This window comes from Penicillium hordei (genome assembly GCF_028827395.1).
Source record: "Penicillium hordei strain IBT 12815 chromosome Unknown utg000004l_segment0_segment0, whole genome shotgun sequence".
NCBI classification, from domain to species: Eukaryota; Fungi; Ascomycota; class Eurotiomycetes; order Eurotiales; family Aspergillaceae; genus Penicillium; species Penicillium hordei.
The window spans coordinates 3544598-3569897 of NW_026623145.1; the positions used below are offsets into that span (position 1 = coordinate 3544598).

At 48.9% G+C, this 25300-nt stretch overlaps 11 protein-coding genes across 11 annotated transcripts; 5 read left to right on the top strand and 6 right to left on the bottom strand.

Annotated features, from left to right (window-relative positions):
* Nucleotides 1–661: 661 nt before the first annotated feature.
* On the bottom strand, nucleotides 662–2997 carry N7537_008512 (TPR domain protein; the record flags this gene model as incomplete). Its single annotated transcript, XM_056899567.1, has 3 exons — nucleotides 662–1529; nucleotides 1576–2277; nucleotides 2330–2997. The coding sequence occupies 3 exons, from the start codon at nucleotides 2995–2997 to the stop codon at nucleotides 662–664; spliced, it is 2238 nt and encodes a 745-aa protein (XP_056751643.1).
* Nucleotides 2998–4396: 1399 nt separating this feature from the next.
* Nucleotides 4397–6350, top strand: N7537_008513 (fungal specific transcription factor domain-containing protein; the record flags this gene model as incomplete). The annotated part of the gene is made up of 4 exons (XM_056899568.1): nucleotides 4397–4971; nucleotides 5044–5232; nucleotides 5286–5551; nucleotides 5605–6350. Coding segments are annotated over 4 exons (1776 nt in total), but the record flags the coding sequence as incomplete, so codon positions are not given.
* A 60-nt stretch (nucleotides 6351–6410) lies between these two features.
* Nucleotides 6411–7127, bottom strand: N7537_008514 (DJ-1/PfpI family protein; the record flags this gene model as incomplete). The annotated part of the gene is made up of 1 exon (XM_056899569.1): nucleotides 6411–7127. One exon carries the CDS (start codon nucleotides 7125–7127, stop codon nucleotides 6411–6413), a length of 717 nt encoding a protein of 238 aa, XP_056751645.1.
* A 1378-nt stretch (nucleotides 7128–8505) lies between these two features.
* N7537_008515 (uncharacterized protein) lies at nucleotides 8506–9805 on the top strand (the record flags this gene model as incomplete). Its single annotated transcript, XM_056899570.1, has 3 exons — nucleotides 8506–8534; nucleotides 8598–8953; nucleotides 9027–9805. The coding sequence occupies 3 exons, from the start codon at nucleotides 8506–8508 to the stop codon at nucleotides 9803–9805; spliced, it is 1164 nt and encodes a 387-aa protein (XP_056751646.1).
* Nucleotides 9806–10089: 284 nt separating this feature from the next.
* On the top strand, nucleotides 10090–11937 carry N7537_008516 (alpha-mannosyltransferase; the record flags this gene model as incomplete). The annotated part of the gene is made up of 2 exons (XM_056899571.1): nucleotides 10090–11501; nucleotides 11826–11937. The coding sequence occupies 2 exons, from the start codon at nucleotides 10090–10092 to the stop codon at nucleotides 11935–11937; spliced, it is 1524 nt and encodes a 507-aa protein (XP_056751647.1).
* A 93-nt stretch (nucleotides 11938–12030) lies between these two features.
* N7537_008517 (GrpB family protein) lies at nucleotides 12031–12645 on the bottom strand (the record flags this gene model as incomplete). The annotated part of the gene is made up of 1 exon (XM_056899572.1): nucleotides 12031–12645. One exon carries the CDS (start codon nucleotides 12643–12645, stop codon nucleotides 12031–12033), a length of 615 nt encoding a protein of 204 aa, XP_056751648.1.
* Nucleotides 12646–14667: 2022 nt separating this feature from the next.
* On the bottom strand, nucleotides 14668–16887 carry N7537_008518 (protein kinase COQ8; the record flags this gene model as incomplete). Its single annotated transcript, XM_056899573.1, has 2 exons — nucleotides 14668–15770; nucleotides 15828–16887. 2 exons carry the CDS (start codon nucleotides 16885–16887, stop codon nucleotides 14668–14670), a joined length of 2163 nt encoding a protein of 720 aa, XP_056751649.1.
* Nucleotides 16888–17188: 301 nt separating this feature from the next.
* On the top strand, nucleotides 17189–18175 carry N7537_008519 (urease accessory protein UreF; the record flags this gene model as incomplete). Its single annotated transcript, XM_056899574.1, has 2 exons — nucleotides 17189–17315; nucleotides 17382–18175. 2 exons carry the CDS (start codon nucleotides 17189–17191, stop codon nucleotides 18173–18175), a joined length of 921 nt encoding a protein of 306 aa, XP_056751650.1.
* Nucleotides 18176–18648: 473 nt separating this feature from the next.
* On the bottom strand, nucleotides 18649–21127 carry N7537_008520 (E3 ubiquitin-protein ligase BRE1; the record flags this gene model as incomplete). The annotated part of the gene is made up of 6 exons (XM_056899575.1): nucleotides 18649–18822; nucleotides 18873–19943; nucleotides 19999–20540; nucleotides 20603–20654; nucleotides 20720–20863; nucleotides 20945–21127. 6 exons carry the CDS (start codon nucleotides 21125–21127, stop codon nucleotides 18649–18651), a joined length of 2166 nt encoding a protein of 721 aa, XP_056751651.1.
* Nucleotides 21128–21464: 337 nt separating this feature from the next.
* On the top strand, nucleotides 21465–23421 carry N7537_008521 (transcription factor TFIIIB subunit BDP1; the record flags this gene model as incomplete). Its single annotated transcript, XM_056899576.1, has 2 exons — nucleotides 21465–21492; nucleotides 21551–23421. 2 exons carry the CDS (start codon nucleotides 21465–21467, stop codon nucleotides 23419–23421), a joined length of 1899 nt encoding a protein of 632 aa, XP_056751652.1.
* A 309-nt stretch (nucleotides 23422–23730) lies between these two features.
* N7537_008522 (DUF1183 domain protein) lies at nucleotides 23731–24680 on the bottom strand (the record flags this gene model as incomplete). The annotated part of the gene is made up of 2 exons (XM_056899577.1): nucleotides 23731–24026; nucleotides 24074–24680. The coding sequence occupies 2 exons, from the start codon at nucleotides 24678–24680 to the stop codon at nucleotides 23731–23733; spliced, it is 903 nt and encodes a 300-aa protein (XP_056751653.1).
* Nucleotides 24681–25300: the final 620 nt, after the last annotated feature.

The following is a 25300-nucleotide window of genomic DNA, read 5'->3' on the forward strand; positions in this document are numbered from 1 at the left end:
ATCGAAAATCCATTATTGGTTGTTTTTGATGATGATCTCATAGCATGTCCTTCGTAATCAGTAAGCTTGGTCCCCTGATTGCCAAGACTGTGGGGTAATTCTATACTCAGCCCCGAACAGAAGGTTCTGAGGCTTGGATTTGACACCGGAGGAAAGATCGGCACATGAAAAAAAAAATGAAAAAAGAAATTAATCCTTCTGGTATGGACTTGGATTAAACTTAAAGGGCTGCTGTATGGGCTGAATATTCGGGTGAAGACTATTGAGGGTAAAAGAGTGCCCTGGCGAGAGGCTGAAGAGAGCGGCGAGGCGGAGTAGTAATCCTTTAGTTAAAGATACAACAGACACACGCACTTACAGAACTCCATAGCGCCTTAAAATTGATATACACCTAAATCTGAACTGTATTCCATATGGTCACACTCTGAATAATGCTTTGAACATGTTGCCTTTCTACAGGGTGGTGTGGGATGTACTTGATCAAAGAAATGACATTCTGAGTACAATCCAGTTACGCTTATCAATCGTTTCTTCAAATCCGCATAGATAAAGACATATCGAAAGAAAATCCCTTCTTCAAACTAGCTTGGCTTATGCTCCAGCGGCGTACTGCTTCGGCCGTGCAATAAGTCTAAAAATTTGCAGGCAACGTGTTATGACCTTACTTTGCAGTCGTCAGAAAGCCATCAGCCCGATCCGATAGACTGCTGTATGTCTTATCAAAGGTCTCATCTTCACCAACGCAGATTTTGTAGGAGACTCTAGCATATCCCTCGGCCTGGGACGCGAGAGTTGGTGCGAGTTCTCGATATGCGAAGAACAAAATCATCCAACAACCAACAACGCCAACATCCATCAGCCCCCATTTTTTAACAACCAATGGAGCATTTGAGACATGAGGAAGATTTCCACCTTCGATAACGAAGCCAAGTGACTCGAGGGCCTTCAATCCAAATTCCACACTCTTTTCCTGTTTTCGGGATGAAGCATAGATCGCAGCGAGAGATAGATAAGGCATATCAAGTGTAAGGTGAGGGACTTCAGAAGCTGGTCGAGAATAGATGCTTGCGAGGTTGGAAATTCTGTCTTCAATCTCTCGTAAGTTCATTCTGGATGTCTTAAATAATCTTCGAAGGTCGGCCGAAATTCTGTTTCGGTTTGATAGAACACTGCTGCTAGTACTTCGTGTTTCCTGGCATAATATGCAATCGCACTTGAAGCCCCAGTGCTGTAGGTTGACGGGAAATTCTTTTGGATCACGGGACATAGGTGATTTGTACCAGAAGGTAATTTCAGTGTTAGGCGGCAGGTCCCGTGAAGCACGAACGATCATCATGTCTCCAATAAAAGAGCGGCGAGCATTGCTCAGGCAAGAGTGATTAATATATGATGCTACTGACCAGACCCCAGAGGAGTGGAATTGCCTATTGGCTGTATCATCGTCCCTTTTCATACAGCCTATGTGACTCTCACGAGAAGAAAGTGGGCACCCAAAAGCGTTTAGGAGAATTATTCTCTCAACCAGAAACCTGGAGGTATTAGCTTTGGTACCAAGATGGGAACGCAGTGACATACGTATCTACGATGGGTATGCTGTCCACTTCTAGGACATCCTCTGATTTGTATGTGCCATGATGAAGATCGACAAAGTCTGGGATCATGGACGGATTTTTATACAGCTTCTGAGTAATCAATCCAATAAGCTCTGCTTGAGTACCAATCGTAGCTTTGTCCATGTCGACATTGAGTAACAGACGGAGATCTTGCGAGGTATCTTCGTCGTGGAAAGCGTGAGCGAATGCCTTTTCGCAGAGCAGAAGGTCGCCTGCCTTCACCGTTTCTGTTGTGAAGAGCCCTCTCCCATGAGATTGAGTCTGCTTGATAGTCACAGGACCAATGTAGGTGGCGCGGTCAAGCGTCGGGGGCCGACGCTTCTTGGCCTCCAGTATCATTTTCCTAAACTCGTATTTCCCACTGTCCTGCTCCACAAGACGAGCAGATGCTCGTGAATACTCATGTGCGGCCTGGGTGTTATCTGGATACTTCTCTGCAAGTATTGCGTGAACTTCACATGATTCTTTGAACCTTTGAAGTTGATACAGGGCTTGAGCCTTCCTAAAGAGACCTTTTTCTGATAGCTCTGATACTTGCAGCACATGCTCCACATCTTTCAGCGCCGCGTCAAAGCGGTAGCTTTTCAAAAAGGAAAGGGCACGGTTGAGCTGCGCTATTACCACCAATTCTGGCGACGGATGGGAGTCCAGAGTCTTTGAATAGCTAAATTATTCTCAGCATCCCCTTTCAAACACAGCCATATTTTGCAGCCTACCATAGGATTGCCGAACGATAATCACCCTGATTGAAATGCTCACTTGCTTTCACCTTCCAAGAAGATGCGCTCTCATCAATCTGCGTCACACGTTCCCTCCAGGATAAGGGAACCAGCTCGTCAAAATCGGGGACAAACCAGACGTCCGAGAGATGGTCCACTCGAATCCCGTAGTCTCCGTCTGCCATTACTTTCACATATGGTTCTTTCACAACAAGCACCGTGCCCTCCCTGAGACTGTGTGAATTCGACAGCTCCAGCTCTTGATTGTAGAGCTGCAGCATAAGAACATTCCTATCTTCATCTTCTACGATGGCCATCACGGCGGTCATCGTATCTGCCGGAGTGACCGTTCTTATGAGGAGATACCGTTCCCTATGATGAGTTTCAAGACACAGGTTTTTGATCATAACCTTCCTCAACTTGCTGAAAGGAGTATGGCATGGGGGGTAGGCAGGTGGCAGAAATGAAGATCGGATATTCATCGGATTAGCGGGGGCTTTCGTATTCATCATTTGTCGAAACATGAACTGCATCAAGATCTCATCTTTGGACTTTGGGGATTTTGCTGGACGGCCCTTGAGGGCTTGCGCCTTCTTCAGATTTCGCTTATGTACTTGAAGATATCTCAAGTACTCCGGAACATCGGAGACGTCGTGGGTATCCATGCTGGTGACAGAAAGGCCAGGTGGTTCCAAGCCGTATTGGGTACTGAAGAAACGTAAGGAAAGGACAAGAAGAAAGGATTTCAACTGCCAGATGAGAAATATTTAAAGGGAAGGTGATAGAAGAGGATGCGTTGTCAAAACCCTGGCGGGGTAGGAGGTGACAGGGGGTTGGCAAACAACGCATCGAGCAAACACGTGGGATATAGTAATACATCCACCTGGGGAAAGCGCTCGAAGTACCAGAGGAAAGTACAAAAGTCCTAACGGATAAATGGCCAAAGCCCCGAATTGCCCTCATCCTCTCTCGGATGCCTCGGACTTTTTCTTCGCCCACAATCAAATCAAAGCATGGTATAAATAGTTTAGTGTGCTAGATTTAGATATATGCCTAAGAGATAGTCGATGAGGTATTTTTGCCATTGGTGGGAAAGGGCGTAGCACCTGTAGTCCCTGGGGAATTAATAGATGAGCGGATAGATAGCTAGGTCTATTGGCCTTTCGTTGAAATAGCATGAACGGATACTCACCTTCTGAAAAGACATCCAATTAGAAGCCATATCAAATCACAAGCATAAAGACATCAATAAGTGTCTCAGATGGTTTAGAATCCGAATGTTGAACTTCTTGCGCCTTTCCATGAAAGCCATGTAGCACTTTCAAACATTCTCGGATGTTGAGCTCTGATGATTGTCTTCGTTTGTGTGGCAGCTCTGGATGTCCAAAGTTAGAGCGTTATTGGACATAGGTGTATACATCAGTGATTTTATTGGCTGTGGCTGGGCCAGAATAAGCAAGAATAAGCATGCAATTCATTAATTGCAGGAAGAGTGGAATTGCGTAGATTTGAGGTGAAAAATCCGCTCAACATTCCTTTAAAGTAAGCAGATCTATCAGGTGTACCTAGATAGGTATATCCATATTGGACTTTACGCGTGAAATGGGGTTCCCTTTCTGTTTTAGTGTTCACCCGATTTGTCAGCTGGAATGCATGAGGTCAGATTGGAAGATTTGGCGGTGTTTCAAACTATATTAGCGCAATCATTTTTCGAGCTTGTAACATTGAGATCACGGAATATATATGTGAGTGACGATGGATAACGCAATCTCGACGGACTCATCGTGTCAGCCGAAGAGCGTGGCACTAGCATGCGAAAAATGCCGCGTCCTCAAGGTCAAATGTATTCGACCCGAGGAAGGACAGCCTTGTACCAAGTGGGTGTTACATCTGGGACCCTACACTTCCCCTCTAGCTAATTTGAGTAGATGTACCAGATCAAACTCTCAATGCGTAACTTCAGAGCCGAGACAGCGAGCTCGAGTCTCACGAGCGAAACCGTACGTGACCGTGGAGAACGCTCTACTCAAGAGTTTACTTTTGCTGACAGGGAGAGGATGAAGGAGACTGGTTGATCTTGAATCTAAGCTCACCAATATCATCGGTCTTCTGTCGCGCTCCAGCGCACCCATTAGTGGAGTCGAACCCCCCGTTAATCCGGATGATGGGCTGGCTTTAATTCCTGAATATTTCAGCGACAGTCTACATCCAACAACTGAATGGATGAGCGAAGGATACTTGGCTGGTCCTGAATTGAGCGAAGGTCTGGGGTCCAGCGAAAATCAGGATACTACCGAAAATACCCTAGAAAAGTCTTGGGATGCACCCACTGCAATGGACGCCGCGTGGATCACCGACTTAGGGCTCAGTCCTGTCGTCCTAGAGCATCTTCTAGACAGGTTCCGCGGTATGGCATTCTATTTCCCATTTGTGCGGCTCTCAGGCACCTGGAATGCTGCGTCGATGGCTGAAGATCGCCCCTTCCTATTGCTTGCAGTTGTTGTTGCTGCTTCATCAAAGTACTGTCATCTTCAAGACGCTCTGATTAGACAATTTAAAGAATCTCTCAGTCAGCGGGTCATTATAGCTGGCGAGAAAGATCTAGATCTGCTCCAGGGATTACTTGTCCATCTTGCCTGGTAAGATCTCAGTTCCCACACTGCCTTCTATTTCGTCGGCATCGGAGGTACCGGCAAGCTCATCAATGTCAGGTTCCATTTCCATTTTGTTCCAGGGAGTCAACAAACATACCAGTATTTACAAATCGCAATCAGTATGGTCATTGACCTTCGCCTTGATCAAGAGGCTGCCAACTTGCTTGAGGAGCGAACCGAGCTGGGTGATGATTATATCCGGGAAGCATGCCGGGCTTATCTGGGCTGCTATTACATGTCTAGCATGTAAGATTCGATTCCCCAAACAAGCAGCAATTGGCTTAAGCTGACTTGGATAGAATATCAATGTCTTCAGGAAAGCCCAACAACCTCCAATTTCACGAGGCAATGCTTCGATGCGCTATGATGCTGCAAAAACAGCCAGAATTCGATACAGACTTCATGATATACCCAGTGACGAAAGTGTTACAGTTTACAGAGGAAGTCTGCGAGACTTACCGGTCCGAAGGCATTCATGGAACTCGGCTGTACATTCATGCTGAACGATTCACTACCCGGTTAGAAGAATGGTGGTCGTCTCTATCGACTGATCTTCAAAACACGTGTAGGGCCCTCCCAAGCTCTGGGCTTCCTCTTTAGCTGATTGGAAATTCCTAGTGTTGCTAATAAACAGCTATCATGCCGTCAAGATTCGGATTCAAGAAATGGGGTTGGTATATTGCTACGGGCAGAGAAGGCCACCGCCTCCAAAAGCACAGCAAGGTTTCACCATATCATCTACATCTCCGATAGTCATCAGCAACTTAGTCAAATGCGTCAGTTCTACCAAGGGTTATCTTGATTTGTTCTTCGCCATTCCCGCTGCGGAGCATACTAGCTTGCCAATTTCCGCGTGGTATCAGGTCATTTTGGCGGTATTTGTGCTGTACAGGCTGTCTGTGGGACTGCCAGAAGTACCTGAATGGGACAGGGAGATCGCACATCAATCTGTGGATCTACAGGAATACCTTGACACATTGTTGTCTAACCTACAGTCTATCAAGCCATCGCCAGACAGGCAAATACCCACCAAGAGTCTCTTTTCAATGCTGCCTGAGATCCTAGGAAGTGTGAAAGATTCCTATGCATTAGCAAAAGAGAATTTCGCCCAGGTTCGTGATAGTAACCGTGCGCATCACGAGCTTGGGGCTTCAAAACCCATAGCCTCATCTACTCGAAGGCCGCACCGCTGCCCTGCGTTGCGGTATTCGAACCGCCACGTCGCCCAGGCTCCGGATCAGCCCACACTACAAAACGCCATTTCTACGGAAGTCCAGAAAATAGAAGATGAGAAGCTTTGGGGTGATCTTCTGTTTATGGACACATTTTCTAGCATGACGGGTTCATCATCTGCAGAGACTTGACAAGTTATCCATGCCCCAGCCCTCAAGCCTGCCAAACTGCAGCTTCAGCATAGCAACATTTCAGATCTCATCGGGAAAGACATGGGTGGAGATCTTGTTCCCAGTCGAATCGTATCGCTGAGGCAGCACATTGAAAAGTCCATCAACATCCCGCGGTTCATAATCAAGCGATAATCCCGCCTGAATAAGAACATCCAGTCCAAAATTCTCTTTGATCCAGTGGGCAACCATATCCATCCCCGCCACAGCTCCACTCCCAGTCCAAATATTGTCATCAATAATCCACTTCTTCTCCTTCGTCCACTTGACATTCGGGTATTTCTCTTTAGTCCAATTGTACTCGAGGTTATTGACTGTAGCCCTCCTACCATCCAGAACGCCGGTGGCAGCAACAACTGCAGCGCCGGTGCAGGTCGTAAACAGTAGCTTTCCAGAGGCAGCATGGCGACGAATAAGGTCCTGCAACTTCGGAGGGAGACTGCTTCTCGCAGGACTATCCCCACCCACGATGAGGATATCCAACTCCGGGACGTCATCTGCAGCGTCTGTGGGAACCATTGTTACAAAGCTTGTAAGCAGGCGTACTGGCTCTAGGGTCTCGCCGATATGGTGGAAGACAAATTCGGGCGCCTTTGCTATAACTTTCGGATCCACGTGCGTGTATCGACTGATTCCCTCCATGAGCGTCTTGCTCGCGGAATTGAGTAGATCGTATGGTCCGATCACGTCGATTGTCTGGTAATCGAAGAGCAGAGCGCCAACGTGGATGGGAGCCATTTTGGTAGGAGTTTCGAAGAATGAATTCTCAAATGAAGTTTCTTTTTGCTTGATAGTTAATAGAATTTCCCAGGTCGTTATCTTTGCTGCTTAAATACTTAGGGCTGTCGTTTTCTGAAATATGACATAATCGCGGCGCGGGCGGTTCGAATGGCTCCGTCCTCCGTGGTTGATAATCTTGGCACGGGCAACGAGGTAAACTCATGGACCGTGTTCCGTGATATCAATTTGAAATTCATATTAGAAGATTCTAGAGTTTTTGAGCTTCCTTACGGGCCATGGGGGATCGCATCGCGGCAACATGCAGTTCCCCCTTCGGTGTCTACAATCAAGACTAGATTGGCAGTCAGCTCCAGCGATGAGCCACTTGACATAGGCATTCAAACTGGACAGCATATCCTAGCGCAGAATTAAAGATCTAGATGTTTACGGTCAAATTTATAAAAGGTATATACATATATATATATTGCAAGAGATCAATCTTCATCTATAACCTTTTCCTTCGTTATTTGTTAGTATGTAGGTCCATTTAGACGCACCCATTCCTCAAGCTAGCGCCTTGGCAGTGGGGCTCAGAAAGGACAAAAGAGTGTAAATTGGTGGATCTGGTATTGCACTTTCTATACTCAGACACAGATTGGTTTAGGGAAGCTAAGATCTGTCGACTTCTATCTTTCTATGTCTCGATGAAAGTGTGAAATATACAACCCAACATGTCATCTGATTGCTTATTAAGCAAAGTAAGAACCCGACCCTCCCCCCGGGGCTCCCGGGCTAAAGTGGATAGGCCAAGTCGCGGCCGCGGCCTAAAGTCCGGTACATAAAGGGGCATATATGTATTTCCTCCATTGCACACTAATTGCTATGAACAAGGCCTTAGACACGATCATGCAATTTGTCAGGCTAGACCGAATGAATACAAAGGTAAGTGCAAAACAAGTTCTTGTTTTACCCTGCCTATATCAAGACAAAGACATTACCTAGTCTCGAATATTATGTTGGGCTCGCCGACAGCTGGAGAGAAGCATTATTAGTAGGTACTTGGATATTTCGTAATTAGTAAAGCCTTGGCTAGATTAATCGAGATGTGATGTATATATGTCGGTTGACTATGTACGTACTATGTAGAGAAATGCAACAGCCTAGTCAGCCCACGTATACCCCTGCTAGAGGTCGCCCTACTTTTAAAATAGATTGGGTCTCTCTGCATTGTCAAAAGCACCTCCTCGCCAAGTACTTGGCTCGTTTTATCATGAGGGGTGGTCTCTGGGAGTTCCTACTTAAACATCATAACATTACATCCTGATCTTGTGAACATTCTCTAGGGTCTGCTTTCGGTTTTGTGTATTTATCCTTTGCCGGTTTACTATTTTCCACCATGTCGTCCGACTCGAAGACACCTTCTAGGTATATGCATACAAGATCACGGTGTATTCATCACCTCGCCGACTCTTGCTAACCCCCAAACAGGTCGATCTTCGCAAAGCCCCCAGTCAAGATCGTCGTTGGCAGTGATGAACGCGTTTACTATGTCCACCGTGGAACCCTCGAGGTCCACACCGCATTCGATCTCCAGTTGAAGGCGTCAACTGACGAGTACGAGGAGGCGATTGATTGGAGCGGTTTTGATGAGCAAACAATTGATTGCGTATTGAGCTTCCTTTATACCGCAGGTTATCAGGCACCCCAAGCAACCTCCGTGGCAGCCGCAGAAGATGAGGCAGATGCGGGGGAAGAGGCCCCAGCGCAAGACGGGGAAGAAGGTCAAGAACAAGAAGAACAAGAAGTCGTGGTAGATGAAGCCGAGGAAGCGGATGAAGAAAACGGTAATAAACTCCCATCTTATATCAATCATTATCAAAAACAAACGAGAACCTAATACCGAATCAACCAATGCAGAACCAACATCACCACCTGACAGCCCACAGTCACAGCCTTCATGGCCACACTCACCATCTCCAATGCTTCCTGCCCGTGCAAGGTCACTGTCACCAGTTGCAGAGTCCTCCATAGCCCCAGACTCGCCACCATCCGAGGCTCTATCAGAGCTGGACCTAAATGACCGACCCCTCACTCCGCTGGAATATTGCGATGGGGTCACTTTGGCCACGGAGCAGGCCTCACAAAAGGTCACTGACCACGAAAGGCAAGGCCAAGAACAAGAAGAGCCAGAACAAGAAACCGAAGGAAACAACGCCGCCGAGATTTATCTCCACGCAAAAGTATATTCCTTCGCACGTCAACTCGAATTTGACAAATTGGAGCAATTCGCCCTGAACAGTCTAGCCCAGGTCCTTGTTTCCATGGAGCAAACAGACAAGGTCCTATTCCCTTACTTGGTGGATGCAATCAGACTCATCTATAAAACGACCAGTGCAGTTGACGATGCAAGGAACTTGCTATCCCAGTTTGTGGCGCTGCGGTACACCACATTGGTTGGTGAGGATTTGGACGAACTTATTACAGAAGGAGGAGAGTTTGTGGTTGATCTGTCGCATAAGCTTGCGAGGAAGCTGTCCACCATTGCACTAGCATTCAAGAGGGTTGAATACCTTACTCGTAACAATGAGGAGCTGAAAGCGGAAAGTGCGGAGAAGGATAAAGAGCTGAAGACTTTGAGGGAGGAGATTAGGCATGGGCCAGCACAGGGATTCCCGACTTTCACGTATCAGATTTGAAGTTGATATGCTGGGCAATATAGTATACAGCCGCTGTTCGATGGACTATTGATTGAGTTCTCATTTCTTTTCTCAGATGTCTGGTTTTAGGCAACATCCAAGCTTACATTCTGAAAATATCAGGCTTTTATTGACATTGTCTTTGCTTATATATGACTTGCAATAGCTCAATCATTCACAGTACGGGTCCCCGGGTACCTGCCCATCGACGTCATTGGTACGATAATCGATATTATCCGATCAAGCTTCTGTGGGGTAAACAGTAACCTCCGAGACATTTCACGATGATCCCGCGATCCTTTCTGCGCGTACGAACGCTGTTGGCAGCCCTGACACTCGCTGCATTCCTTACCTGGGCAATATTGGGCCAGTTCAAAGCCTACATCCCCAATCTTTCTTCTCAGGCCATCACCACAGACCTGACACCCTCACATCGCAAATTCTGGCGGGAATTCCACGCACTGCTAGCGAAATATGCGCCGGACACAGACCCTATCGTTGAATATGAGAAGGCATCCACAGAAGGCTTCAATGCCCACAATCCCCCACCGCGCCCAGATATCTTTGACGTTCCGGAGGAAGACGTTATCACCATCAAAGAAGCGCATGCCGGATTTGTTAATGTAATCACCGACTCCTCACCCGAGCTCCCCTACCTCCCCGGCACAAAGGGCGTAGTATCAACAGCAGGGGGCACCTACCTCCCAGTGCTAGTGATATCCCTCCGCATGCTCCGCCGAACCGGCTCCACACTCCCGATGGAAGTATTCCTCTCCGATGAAGAAGAGTACGAAGGCTACATATGCGATATAGTCCTACCATCTCTGAACGCACGATGCATAGTTCTATCTCGAATTCTCATCTCCGCTCCAGCCCGAATCCAGAAATACCAATTCAAGCCTTTCGCAATGCTCTTCTCATCCTTCGAGGAGATCCTCTTCCTAGACGCAGACGCCTTCCCCCTCGAGAAACCAGAACATCTATTCACGGCTGAGCCCTTCCTCTCACAGGGAATGGTCACCTGGCCCGACTTTTGGGCCTCCTCTATCTCCCCACTCTTCTACGAAATCGCAAATTACCCACCCCCGCCAATGGACCTACGCCAATCAACAGAATCAGGCGAAGTCCTCCTCTCCAAAAAGTCACATCTCCGCTCCCTCCTCTTAACAACTTACTACAATTACCACGGCCCCTCCCACTACTATCCCCTCCTTTCACAAGGGGCCGCCGGCGAAGGTGACAAGGAGACCTTCATCGCAGCTGCAACCGCCATACGCGAATCTTTCCACCAAGTCAGCGAGCCTATCTGCGCCCTCGGCCACGAAACCCGCGGCGGTATAGCCGGATCCGCAATGGCGCAGTTCGATCCCGTACAGGACTTTGCACTGACTAGTCGTGGGATATGGCGTGTCAGAGGCGATCACGCACCCACGCCAGGAGTTTTCTTCATCCACGCCAACTTCCCCAAGTTCAATCCTGCTACGATCTTCGAGCTCCATGAGGTTAATCCTGCGTTTACGGATGATGGTGATTATACGCGGGCCTGGACGTTGCCGGTGGATGTTGTACGCGGGTTTAATAGCAGAGTTGATGTTGAGAAGGGGTTTTGGGAAGAGATTCGATGGACGGCTTGTGAGCTTGAGGATAAATTCCAGAGTTGGGTTAAGTATGAGGGGATTTGTGATGCGATGAAGGAGTACTGGACGGTTGTCTTTGGGGGGATTGATTGTACCTTTCAGCTGCCAGTGCAGAATGTGGCATGACGAATTGAAGTATACCCCGCTATACTACAATTCTTAATTTTTATATGCATCTTTCGCCGGAGCCAAAAACACTACCTTCCTTCGGATTTCTGGCTTTGTTTGCCTTTGCTACCTCGTGCAAGGCAATGGCGAGACAGCCCTAAACTAATGCACTCACATCTTGCATTCCGGCTATATCCCCTCACCAGAGCTGCGGTCAGAGCTGCCTCGTCGCAGCAATAAACTCTGACATAAGGAAGATTATTATTCCCATTCAGGAGCAGCAATACTATAGGGCAAGGAGATAGTACTATTCTAAAAATGGTTCGAAGACAGTGCTCCCCCATTGACTTCTACTTCCTTTCATCTGCATTTCATGTATCTAGTTAAAGCCATTCCCGCTTTCCACTTTCCACTTTCGAAAAGTATACGAGTCAACATCACTTGTGGTAATCCGCACTTTCAAATCACCTCTTAATTGTCTCATTCAATATAGCCCAAATCACGGAATGCTCGTTCTAGAATCCCATGGATCGCTTCGTCTTTCCGCAGGGTATAGTCCATCATCGAGTCTCCAGCTATAGCCGTTTGCTCCGCTGCTTCGCGTTTCACTTTGGCATATAGTTCCAGATCCGACGGCGTTTTGAGTAACCAGTCACGAAAGATACGATGACGGGTAGCTTCGGGCGAGTCAGGACCCCACACGTGGAGATTGACATGGTAGGCTCCAGGCCAATTCTCCACAAAGAACCGGTGCTGGTGCCATCGCGGCTCGCGCAAGATGAACCGAAACCCTGCCTCTTCCAGAGGCTTCCCATAGGATGCTTCGTCCGTAGCGTCTTTTACTGTCAGATCAACGTCGATAATGTCTTTAGCTGGTAGGCCAGGGACACCGGTAGAGCCGGAATGAGCGATGTCCAGGACCAAGGCCCCGAGGGCTTTTTGGATCCGCACTTTGACTTCTTCGAATCGTTGCGGCCATTCTGGGTTGGGCTCAACTATGGTAATAGGGGGTTGTATCGTTCGTTGGGCTACCCGCTCTACTTGCTCCGGTTTGTACTCGTAAGGCGCGAGAATCTGCGCAACTGTAGCAGGCATTGTAGAAATGATGGTTGTTGATTCTAAGCTGATGGTGGAGAAAGGGAAGGAAATTAGAGACTTGAACAGATGGAGCGGTATATACTGATTTGGTCTCTAGATGAGTTTCACTTGGACATGGGAAGTGGCAGAGGAGAGTGAGATTCTGAGTGAGATTCTATCCTCTTAGGCTCTGGTGTTTGAATTGTTTGCATTACTATAGTTAAGACAGAGCAACGTATTATTGTATTGACATTCCGGGTCTATTCCTAATATAGCCTAGTAAGTTTTGGCATTGATTTTCTCGAAAGTGTAGATGCAACAGACTATCAGAGCGGATTTCATACATGGCTCCACACCTATCTATCCGTGGATACGACGGGAGTAATTTCTACTATTCCTAAATAGGAAATAACAGCTACCTTATTTTGAGTCATATACTTCCACTCCATGATCTTTGCCTATTTCTCTGTACCCAATATCCAAGTGATGCAAGTCGTTCAGCCTATTCGCGAAGCTATCTTCTACTACATCGATAAAGAACAACAACACTCATTGGATGGTCTTCCCGTGGAGATTTTGTTATTAATATCAGACCTATTAACCTATGACGATATCAACTGTCTTTCATTGTCCAATTCCCGACTTTTCATGGGACTCAAACGTCAAAGAAAGAAGGTCCGATTGCCTATCGGAATCCATAAACTACCAATCCTTCGCAGACTGGAGCATGATTTACCGGATATGAGTCGCTAATCTGCCACCCACTCTCGTTGGATACAAGAATACCACATATAAGACTGCTTTCGAACCCGCTATCTCAAAAAACTGTTCGGTAGACGCTCTTTGTTCTTACAACCTTTCGTTTCTACGAAATCTCCAATACAAAACCCTACTGCAGCGGAAATTTCCTACATGACTCCATGTGGTTCTTGTCCCCTCAGAAGCACATAGAGCGTCGGGGAATCCAAATACGCTAGTGAGGGCCAGTGGTGCTGCTTTCATACCATGAGCAAAAACTGGAATGCACTCTGTCTTCTCCCTCTCTCCCTTGCTATACTCAAAGGCTTTATAATAATCATAGCTACAAAAGGATTAGATGTGATCTTATAGGTGGTTTATTGTATTAAGGTGTCTCGTTGCAGTCCATAAGGCGTAAACAACACAAAACAACAATTTCCCCCGACTTGCCTGGAGGAGATTTCACTAGCGACCTGCTACCGGAAGTCAAAGTCCATATTGGATAAGAGCTTTATAAGTGACCAACACAGTCACCACATGTTATATAATGGAAAAGTCGGGTTGAACTTTTAACGTCTTCAGTAGAAGATTTATTTCACTGTATTCTATTTATACCGCTATCTAATATCCTTCTGATCAGAATAAATCCTCCATCTTCTTTCTATCTCTTGTAAATTCATCGCCATGGCTGTCTCCCTTGAGACGCAATGGAACGCAATCCACCATGGATCTTTTGTTACATCATGGCTTTCCAAATCAATACAACGATATCAACGCAGCACGCATTTATTTGTAAGCTAGAAGCCATATAACATTTTCTCCTTCAATTTCTTTCCTCTGTGCCCATTAAATCCCACGTGCAATTCCATTCTTATTCACTTTCCAATTACCAACCACCCATTTCGACAGGTTGAGCCTAGTTTAGCAATATATATATGGTATCTAAACAATTGGCAAAACTCATCCTTCTAGATTCTAGACCAATCCTGTAATTTCTATATTATTGAATATTTAGAAGCTATGGAGTTAAGACTAATACATCAGAGGTCATAGAAGGACAAAACCCACCTTGTGTTGGCTGAGGCGCGTGGATCCATGCCCCCGAGATCGGGCCCGGCAATCCGGGAATCCCCGGGAGGCGCTCTTGGCACAACTTAGGGCGAGCTTAATTTTACAAGGCGGCCGGCCACCTTTGAACCTTGGAAAGGCCAAAGAATCCAAACATCATTTCCTCAATATATAATATACAGTATACATAGTCTACATAGTCTATAATAGTACATAGCCACATCCACAAGTGTTCTACTCGACCTTCAACCCCTTCCTCCGCGCAGCCTCAATAGCCTCAATAAACAAAGCCTTACAAGGCACCGAGCTACCAAGTCTGGCACAAAGCAAGAAAGCACCACTCAACTTCCGATGCAACGAGTACGTCTCCTCGGGCGGCGGCGAAAGCCGTTCCCGAATCATAACCGGAATCAGCGCGCGCACGCGGTCCGTGATTGTCTGGTTACTGAAGTCATACAGATCAGGCGAGGAAAGCATGAACGGCTCGGCGATCGTCGTGATCGAGCTCACGTGTGCGTCGACCATCGCCTGCGATTCCATCCCTGTCAGGTATCCCAGCTCGATGGAGAGGTCGTGGCAGGTTTGGCGGTCGTTGCGGGAAGCGGCGATTAGTGTGCGCACGTAGGTTGTTATGAATTCTTCGGGGTAGGCGCGGGAGGCGCCGAAGTCCAGGAGTTCGAGTTTGTTCGTCGAGGCGTTGTACAGGAAGTTTGTCCAGTTCGGGTCGGTTTGCATGTAGTGGAATTCGGCAATCTCGCGGAGGCAGAGGCGCATTATTTGTGTGCCGATCCAGTCGCGTTGGGCTTGCGTGAAGTCGGTTACTTTGGTTACGGCTACGCCGTCGAGCATTTCCATTGTTAGGACTTGTTTGCTAGAGGCGTGGGCGATTATCTCCGGGACGATGAAGACTGGGTCGTTGGCTAGGAGCTCGCGGAAGCGGTTGGCGCCTTCGGCTTCGCGGATGTAGTCGCATTCCCAAGCTAGTTCGGTGCGCGCGTTCGCAATTGTTTTGTCAAGGTACAGGCCCTTTGGCAGGAGGCGGGAGGCCGTTAGGAGAATGGAGAGGTTATTTAGGTCGCTGTCGATTGAGTCGGCGACGCCTGGGTATTGGATTTTTACGGCGACGGGTTGGCCAGTGCTTTTTAGGACGGCTGAGTGCACTTGGCCAATCGAGGCTGCTGCCATAGGGATCTCGTTGAAGGAGGTATACAGGTCGCGCCAGTTGGGCCCGAGGTTATCGGTGAGGACTTTGTCACGCTGCCAGGCGGGCATGTAGTCAGCACGATCTTGCACGCGTTGGAGGACTTGCTGGATTGGTTCGGGGAGCATGTTGGAGTCTAGAGGAATTAGCTTGGGCGTTAAGATATATTAGTAGGCTAGGCGATGAAACGCACCTTGGATGCTCAGCATCTGTCCCAGCTTGAGAGCTGCACCGCGCATTTTTGACAGCTTGGCTACCATTCGTTCCATGTTACCAGCACTGAACATAATCGAGCCATTGTCTTGGCTGCCAGTGGCTCGCCGGAAACCTTCCCCGACAGCGCCAAATGCCATTGAGGTCGCAAGACCACCGTACTGCCACAATCTGCCCAGCCGGGAGGACGGCACACGCGACTCCAGCATCTGGTACACTTGTTGCTCCTTGACCTCGCCGACGGTGTTCACACTGGGCACCACGTCTTCGGCGACGCTGGCCGCAAGCTCCTCCATCTCCTGAGCCTCAGCTTTCGGAGTCACCGGGGTGACGGGTTTATCAACATCAGCGACCGACTGCCGAGGCTTCGCGGCAAGCTTCCAATCCCTTTTTGGTGGTGGCTGTCTGGAGATCATGCGCGATACTCTCGGGCTGTGGAAAAGACCTTGTATCATCTCTTCGGACATCTCCTGCTCAACCGGAGCAGGTTTACTCGCTTCAACAGACGAGTGGAAGATATCCCCATTCAACCCATCGCTACCAACTTGAGCATCGCCCGTGACTTTGGGCACCTTCACTCTCGGCAGGCTCGAGAGATCCGGCTCCGACCGAAGCGATGGCTCATAGAAGACATCCTGCTGCTTGCCCACATCCAAAGCGCTCGGTTTCTCATCGCCGCTATATGTTGCCGTCGAAGCCGGGATCTGCGATTCGGCCTGACGTTGCAGTTTGCGGGCGAGGGCGGGGGGTGGCGACGTTGCAGTGCTAGCGGGCGGCTTATCGGCCGATGTTGACTTGTCGGGGAAGTCTACCGGGCTCGGCGAAGGTGGTGGCGAGGGTTCGTCAAATCGGCGTGCCAACGCTGCGGCGGCTTGAGCGGTTAGGATCAGGCCCTCTGTTTGGGCCTTGATGCCTTTGGTCAGGGAGGATGTGCGCGTGTAGACATCTAGCTGGCGTTGTCGGATGGCCAGGTGTTTGGCTGCGACCGTTTTGGACACATTAAGGAACTGGATGGCGTCGAGCAGACGCTTGCCTGACATGGTTGTGGAGATGGCTTTAGTTCATGGCGCGGGGAAAACAGGGTAAAAAAAAGATCAGCAAGATAGTAATAAATGTCCGGTCTAGAAACAGTTAATAATGTGAAACAGTCAAGCTGATAGGGAGCACTCGGAGTTGTGCGGCGGTCTCCGCCCACTTTTTTTTGCCGATCGGCGAGCTTCTTCTATAAGACCGCCCTCAATATCCTCCGGTCCAGGTGCTACATTAGTTCACACATATTAAAACTGTATTTTCTACAAACTACGTATATTATACCTCTACCACATATTTGATAACTACACTATGATCATCAAAGACACCCAAGAGCTCGAAGCCGAGGTCACTCTCCTTGAGTCGCAACTGCAAGATGCTCGCGCCCAGCTAGCAGCCTCCGAATACCCCAGCCCACCCTCCTCATGGGCCGTTAAAGGTAGGCAAAGATATACCTCTAATGTCGCATACATCTATCGCATGCCTCTAGCTAACCAATTCCTAGAACGATATAATACCAATAATAACAAACTCACCACATCAACCCGCACATCTCTTCACGCCCTCCTCCTTCTCTCAGACTCCGCCCTCCCACTAGGATCTTTTGCCTACTCCAGCGGACTAGAGTCCTACCTAGCGCACAATAAACCCTCCCGCACAGCTCCAATAACCTCCTTCCACCGCTTCCTCAAACTGTCCATCGCCTCAATTGCAAGCACATCCCTCCCCTACGTGCTAGCCGGGCACCGACAACCCTCAACCCTCGACACACTAGACAACGACCTCGACGCATCAACGCCGTGCATCGTTGCACAGCGCGCAAGCATTGCGCAAGGCCGCGCGCTCATCGGTGTCTGGGAGCGCGCATTCAGAGTCAGCTTTGCTGGGCCCGAGAACCCAGCCTCGGGGGAAACCGCAGCCGCCATCGCTGCGATTGATGATTTGTCCGATGCATTGAAGTCTTGTCTCGAGGAGGACGAGGATCTCGGCCCCAAGGGCCATTTTGCCCCGCTGTGGGGTGTGGTCAGTCGGGCTATGGGTCTGGACTTGCAGCAGACGGCGTATGTCTTTGTTATGAATCATGCTAAGGCTGTGCTCAGTGCGGCTGTCAGAGCGGGTGTCATGGGCCCTTACCAGGCACAGAATGTGTTGGCTAGTCAGGCGTTGCAGGATACGATGATGAAGCGCATTGCGCGGGAGTGGAATACGCCTGTTGAGCAGGCTGGACAGGTTGTTCCTGCGCTGGATCTTTGGGTTGGGAGGCATGAGTTGTTGTATAGTCGGATCTTTAACTCATGATGACATGAGAATATTGAGAATTAAGAATCAAGAATCAAGAACCTTTATAATGGAAGTCATGGGGCATGGAAAATCCTCACATTGCATTCGTCATGTTCCTTTGTACTTTTGGTTTTGCTCCGTAAACGGTAGTCCTACATGACACAGAAATCTAGAATAGCTCAGCCTCTTGAGGAAAATCAGTCTGCGCCGGCCCCTCGTCCGGAGAGGATGAAGAACGACGCCCCTGCGCCTTGAGAAACCCACCATTGCTTTGGTTTGTAATGGAAAAAAGAGGAAAAGAGAGAAAAATAAAACATGCCCCGAGTTAGGGCTAAGCGTGCATAACTCGTCAAACGCCGGCCCAGACCAGACCTGCTAAACCACACATAAACACCACACCATGAACCTGTCCGGATGTGACACTAAAAAGAGATAGACGTAAAGAGGAAACCATCGAAAAGAAGATATAATACAGGATATTTGAAGGCCGGTCAGAGGGTAATATGCATGTGGTCGTTGCTTCCGAAGGATTTGCCGCAGTTAGGGCACTTGCGGGAGCGAGACGTGAGACGCTCTTCGACGCAATCTTTGCAGAATACATGGCCGCATGTTTTGATCGCCGTGTTTTTGAAATTTCGACGACACACCGTGCACAGTGCAAGTGTCTGAACGGGGTTAGCTTTAGTTCATTAACAGATGTGGGAATTCAGCATACCCGCAACATTTCATATTCCGAGGACGAATTGCCAAGACTCTTGTTCTTCCAATTGTCCAGACTCTTCTTGGTATCTGAAAGCGACTGTTTCAAGCCAGCGACCTCTGTCTCGGCTTGCCGCAAAGCAGAAGTTGTGCTTCCCAGTGTCGAGTCCTTGGATACTGAAAGACTCTTTAGCTCGGAAACCTGGTGTTTCAAGCCTTCCATGAGGATGTTACTCTCAGTCAGCTGCTGCTGAATGGCACGGTGCTTGCTCAAGGCTGCATTGAGTGCCTCCTTAGTCTCACTGGCTTGCTTGTCCATATTGGACACCAATGACCGGGTGGTTGATTCGGATTCCTTCAGCTGGGCCACAATATCTGACGTCTTGGAGCTTTGCATTCTGAGCGTTCGGACTTCGACATCTCGTGCTTCTTTGCTTTTCATTGCTGCAAAGAACTTCTGATCCGCTTTAGACTTCTCCGCTGTTAGCCGTGCAACCCTCTCTTCCATAGCCCCAAAGTCAGTAACTTTCTGCGATGCGAGAGTAGCAAACTTGGTGTAGGCGGTCTGCATCGATGTCAACTCGGTGTTGAGCATGGAGTACTGGCGTTCAAGGCTGGTGTACTTGGCGCGAAGCTCTTCCAGAGGCATATCGTTAATATTGTCATCGGACTTGGAGCCCTCAATCTGCAGTCGCAATCTTTGACTTTCCGACTCTAACGCTGTGATGCGAGCCTCTCTAGCGTCTGCCAGTTCTTGCAGTTTCAGACTGGAAGTCTTCTTCTGATCTTGCGCGGCCTTTCGCATCTGCTGGTCGGCCAGAAGTTCGTCGCGGGCATTTCGTATCCGAGCAAGATCTGTTTCAGCCCTCATCAACTGGGCTTCCTTCTCGGCAATCGTACTTTGTGTTTCATTTTCCACCTGGATCTTGTATGCGGTTCTTTCCGAGCGGTATTTCTCTGCTTGCTCACGAAGTTGAACATTTGTCGCTTCCAGGTGGTTAATTCGCTTAACTACATCGTCGTACTGTGATCGAAGGTGTTTAAATAAATCAGTGTGGGCGTAATCGTCATCGGTGAACTTTGAAGACTGGGATCCCGATGTGAGCGACAAAACGAAAATGTAACGACGGGGTGGGTCCAACCTTGACTTTGATTTCGGTGATTTGGCCTAGCAGGCTGGCATTTTCGGCTTCCAATTTCCGGACTTGCTCCTTTTGTTTCTCCGAAATTGCAGTGAGTTTGTTATTGGCTTCTTCCAACTCGGGGTTGCGGTCTCCTGCGGGGGTTCCTCCATTTGCCGGGGAAGATTCTTCGCGCTTTGATTGTGCCGTTTCCCCAGATCGTTGAATACCCATAGACTGCTGCTTTTCCAGCTTTGCAACAGTCAGACTCTTCGCGCGGTCAAGTTTCTTTTCGGCCACCAGATACCGCAGCGAGGCTTCCTCCAGGCTTTCCTCCAACTGTTGCTTTTCGGATAGGGTTTTTTCGAGCTCGGCGATCGTTACTTTTTCCTCAGCTAACTTCTTTGCAAGGCGAGTTTGTACCTCTGAAATATCGGTAGGCGCATCATTAGACTTGGACTGAATTTGAGAAATTATTGCGCGAATATCCTCCGACCGCGATTTCAGATGCGTCTCGAACTCTTCAACGTCGTCAAACTGCAATGAGCTTTTAAAGGAATTTTCTGCAAATATTGTTAATATTGGAATAGTGGGTGTGAGGTGGGGGTAGGCCGATGGTACTGACCTTGGTCTTCTGCTTGCGATGATCCGAGTAGTAATTTCACTTCATCAATCAACTGTTCAAAAATTAGTCCTTGCTCCCAGATTCTTGCGAAGTCGGTACAAAGAAGCGAAAACTCACTTGTTTGAACCACAAATCGATAATACGGAGATGATCATTGTGAAACGTGGCAGCCTTTGACATCTGATTCAAACGAGATTCCAGTGAGGATTTCTCTCGCTTATACTCTTGCATCTGGCGCAAAATCGCTTCTTTTTGAAATCGCTATAGCGAAACACTCCGATTAGCTTATATCCAACAGGGGACCAAAAACGATCGCGGACGAAATTAAAGACACAAACTTACCTCCAAATCATCCTTCCATGGCATATCGGCATCCGGATGAGGCTTGCTACCACCGTTAACACCGGTGGCCTGTTTCTTTAACGGCGGAGCGGAGTCATTGTTGTCCGCAGCGGGCCTCTTCCGGTCTTCCATCTTGACAAGACCGGGTTCTGAAGACGCGACGGGGGGTTCGACGGCCGGCATCAGTGGCTAAACTGGCATGGGAGGGCTATTATAACCACCGGACCGTCCGTCAGTCAGCCAGACGCAGATCTCGAAACTGTGTCCAATCCTGTAGAAGGAAAGTCCGGTAGAAGAGCAAATAAGAAGTTAATCAAAGCGAAAGAAGTGGAAGTAAAGGAAGGGCGGGCGAGTAGACGATAGAAGGGGTGGGATGGCAGAGATCGAGGAGTTGAAGACAGGAGGATTTTCAACGAGGTTTAGCGTCCGCTAGTGTCATCACGTGATTCTCACCCACTCTTCCCCGGCCTGGAACTTTTTACGATCTTCATCAATCCACACCTTACAGCAATGGGCAGCCATGAAGTCCTTTTCCAGTTCTGCAATCAGTGAGTATTACCTAAGCTAGAAGCATAGCTGTGCAATCTCTAACTCTATGTCTGTCAGATAAAACCGGCAAGAAATTCGCCCCGAAGGCGCCTATCCGCCGTGCGCCTGCCGCCGCGCCCGCAAGACGACCTAGTGTTGTTCAACAGTCGCCAGCCGAGCCTGTTCAGGAAGACAAAGCTAAAGATGTAGCTGACTCTGCTCTGATCCCTTCTGTGGCCGCAGAGCCGGAACCGTCGGCAGTCACAGAGCTCTCACCCGCAGTCGCTGCCTCCGCCACGGAACAAACACCAACTGCTTCGAATAATGCAGTTACTCCCCCGATTTCTACTCCTACCACCGCTCCCACCACTACGCAGATTATCACACCTACCACTACACCTATCGCCAAGCCGACTCCGATCCCCAAGCCGACTGTAACCTCAAAGCCAACTCCAATCGCCAAGCCGACTCCGATCCCCAAGCCGATTGCCATCTCAAAGCCAACTCCGATCCAAAAGCCGGCTGCGATTCCTCTGTCCCAGAAACGTAAATCCTCTATCTCGGTCGCGCAACCTGCACCTGTCTTGACCGTTCCGCCTACCCCTCCTTCTACTCAACCCACGTTATCTCCCGCCAATGTCCCGACCAGTGAGGTTCAGCCCCCATCCTCCGAGGACCATGGACCAGAGACGGCTCTTCTAGAATACGCTAGGATTGAAACAGCGCGGGCCGCAGAAAACCTTGTCGATTCAAACGAAGCTTTACCCCGATCTCAACCTGAAACTGAACAAAATGCTCCCATCGAGAGTCGGCCAGCAAAGCGCGCTCGAACTTTGTCAACTACGGCTACTGCGGTCCCAGCTCGAAAGAAATCCGTATCCGCAGCGGCAAGCCGTCGAAGCTCCCAGTCAATTGTGCCTACCATCGAAGATTCAAGCGCAACGCCCGGTGGATCCAACCTTTCGACTCCGGACCCAACCAAGCCAAAGAAACGAAAGTACTCGAAGGCCGGTACCTCGGATCTCGAGGGTAGCGAAAAACCAAAGCGCACCCGCAAGAAGCGCGAACCCACCCCGGAAGGCGCAGAGACAGTTGAAATCTTGCCGAACGTTGTGAAGATGTCCGAGCTTTGCAAAGATCTGAGAACTGGAAAGAAGTCTAAGCGCGAGACAGAGTTACGCAAGATCGATCAAGCCGAAGAAGAACGGAAGAAGCAAGGCGGAACCCCTGGTCCAGGAACAGGAACGCCTGTCAAGCAAACTGAACCCGAACTGGAGAAATCCGAAAAGCCGGTCGATTGGAAACCCCAGAGTGGCCCCATTATGCGAATCGTTAACGGCGAGATCGTGCTGGATAGTACGTCCTTGCAGGTCGATCGTCACGCCGATGCGGCCCGAGCCGCCGGTGACCTCGAAGATGTGGTGGAAAGTTCGTTCACTCGGAAGATCAACCAGGCCTCGTACGGCAAGCGAACAAAGACCGAAACGTGGGACGAAGAGATGACAGATTTGTTTTACCGCGGGCTCCGCATCTTTGGTACCGACTTCATGGTTATTAGCAAAATGTTCCCGGGCCGGTCTCGTCGTCAGATCAAGTTGAAGTTCAACAATGAAGAGCGCCGTGATCCGCAACGAATCAAGGAAACCCTGATGGGCCCGACTGAGGTCATGGACATTGCAACCTACTCAGAGATGACCAACACCGTCTACGATGATCCCAAGATTGTTCAGCAAGAACTTGACGATGAAAAGAAGCGCATCGAGGACCAGCACGCTAAGGAGAAGGAGATGCAAGAGGAAATGCTACGCAACCCGACTGGTGGTGATTCCAAGGATGACAAGAACGATAAGATGGCCGTTAAGAAGTCCCGTAAGAAGGCGGGCCTGAAGAACCAGGGAGGCGGAACAGAGGAGGTTCTGGGATCGATCGATGACTTTCCCATGGCTTAAATCGGGGATACTAATGGAAATCTTATGAAACGAAGATTATAGGTTACGGCGTTTTAAGTGTGGGGTTACATGATACACATTGATCAAGCCAGGAGTTCCAGGCTATTATTTGCTAATTGATTTCTTACTTCATTACATTCCTCCTGTTGTACATGTACTAGTTTCATAATAGCCACAAGAAGTTACAGTCACGGGTTAGCGACCTGTTGCTTCTTTTTTCTTTCTTTCTCGAGGATATTTTTGGCTGTCTTTCGGTTTGTCTTTTTCCTCAGAGTCGGTAGCAAATGACAGGCGAAGACAGACATGAGATCACCTACGCCTGGTCGACCCGAACCCAGTACTAGCAGTCGTAGATGAAAACTGTGGTGGCGAGCGCGAGCTACCTTCACCTGGGTCATATCCACCAGACCTGCCCATTGGCATCCCGCCGCGCGATCCACTACCAGCCCGTCTCCCCATCTGATAACCCGCCGCACCGCCACCTAGAACACCAGTCCAGAAACCGGGCGTCCATCCCTGCTGACGACCAGCAGATTTGTAAGGATCGAAACTGCTGTACGGAGGCGGAGGATCATTTCCACCACCTCCACCTCCACCACCACCACCTCCCCCCAGAACCCGCCCCACCCCGGCGCCGGCCCCGCACCCCTACTTCGCCGATTCCCCCACCCGAAACATTGCGCCAACATAGGCCATAAGATCAGAATGAAAACAGCAGCAATGAACCCGAAGAAAATAAAATCCCCGAGCACAGCCATGATCTTCTGGACACTACTCTCAGACCGGTTCCTAGCCCAATCCCACTCCGAATCACTGCTTTTCTTCCCAAACCTCTTCTCTCCAGCCTCGGTCAAGAGTAGGCGGTACTCAACCCCACAACTCCCCTTCAACACCCACTTATCATCGGCATTCCGGTATCCCTCGCAGATGACATCTGTTGCGCCGAGCTTGAATTCTGCTGGTAGGTCTGTGGTGCATGTCCACTGCACGTCTTCGATGTCGTAGTCGTAGCCTTGGTTTGTGCAGCGCATTACTTCTGGTTGGTAGAGGTTGCATGTTTGTTTTGATGGGCCTGCGCAGCTAAGTTGTGGGATTGGTGAGATGCGTCGTGCACTTGTCATGCGGTGGGCGCGTAGTGTTAAGGTTTGGACGTTTGATAGTAGGATGGCGTCTTTGCCTGGTGGTTTTGAATTTGAGGCGCATGTTGCTGGCGAGATGAGGAGTAGGGCTGTGAGTGCCAGTTTGGGGAGACTGTGCATCATTGGATAGTTGAGAGCTGAACAGCTCTCTGGCTTGTGGTGTATGGTCTATAGTCTGCAGTACCTGGAGTATTGGTTGAGGTTGGTCTGAGGTTGTGGTTAGTGGTGGGCTTGATATGCCCAGTGTCGATTTCCAGTGATGTAGGCTCCGCTGTGAGTCAAGATGTGGCGATTATATTAAGGATTTCGTGTCCTTTACACTTGCTTGGACTGGGTGGAGAACAAATTGTGGAATAATCGAGCTCTGTTTGCTCTGTTTGCATAGTCTATAGACCCCTATTAACGTACAACTTCTCTTTTCTTTTTGATTCGCAAGTATCTTCAAACCGAATCACATTTACATCGTATCAAATTGCGAGCAAGATTCCAGCTCATCCGCCTCGCCAGTGACAGTAGTACAGTAGTATATTAGCGGCCCGGGGTGTCGTAATGCCTTAGGAGATCTGCAGTTCTCCTCGACTACTTCGTTCGTAGAGGACTCCTCAAGGATCATCACCCGAGCAATGAATACGTTTCCTCAGGATTCTTGATTTCATGATACAGCATTAAGGGCAGTACGACTTACTCCTTCGGAGACTACTCTCTACGTCTACCGGGAGCATTCGTCAATTCCCATATCG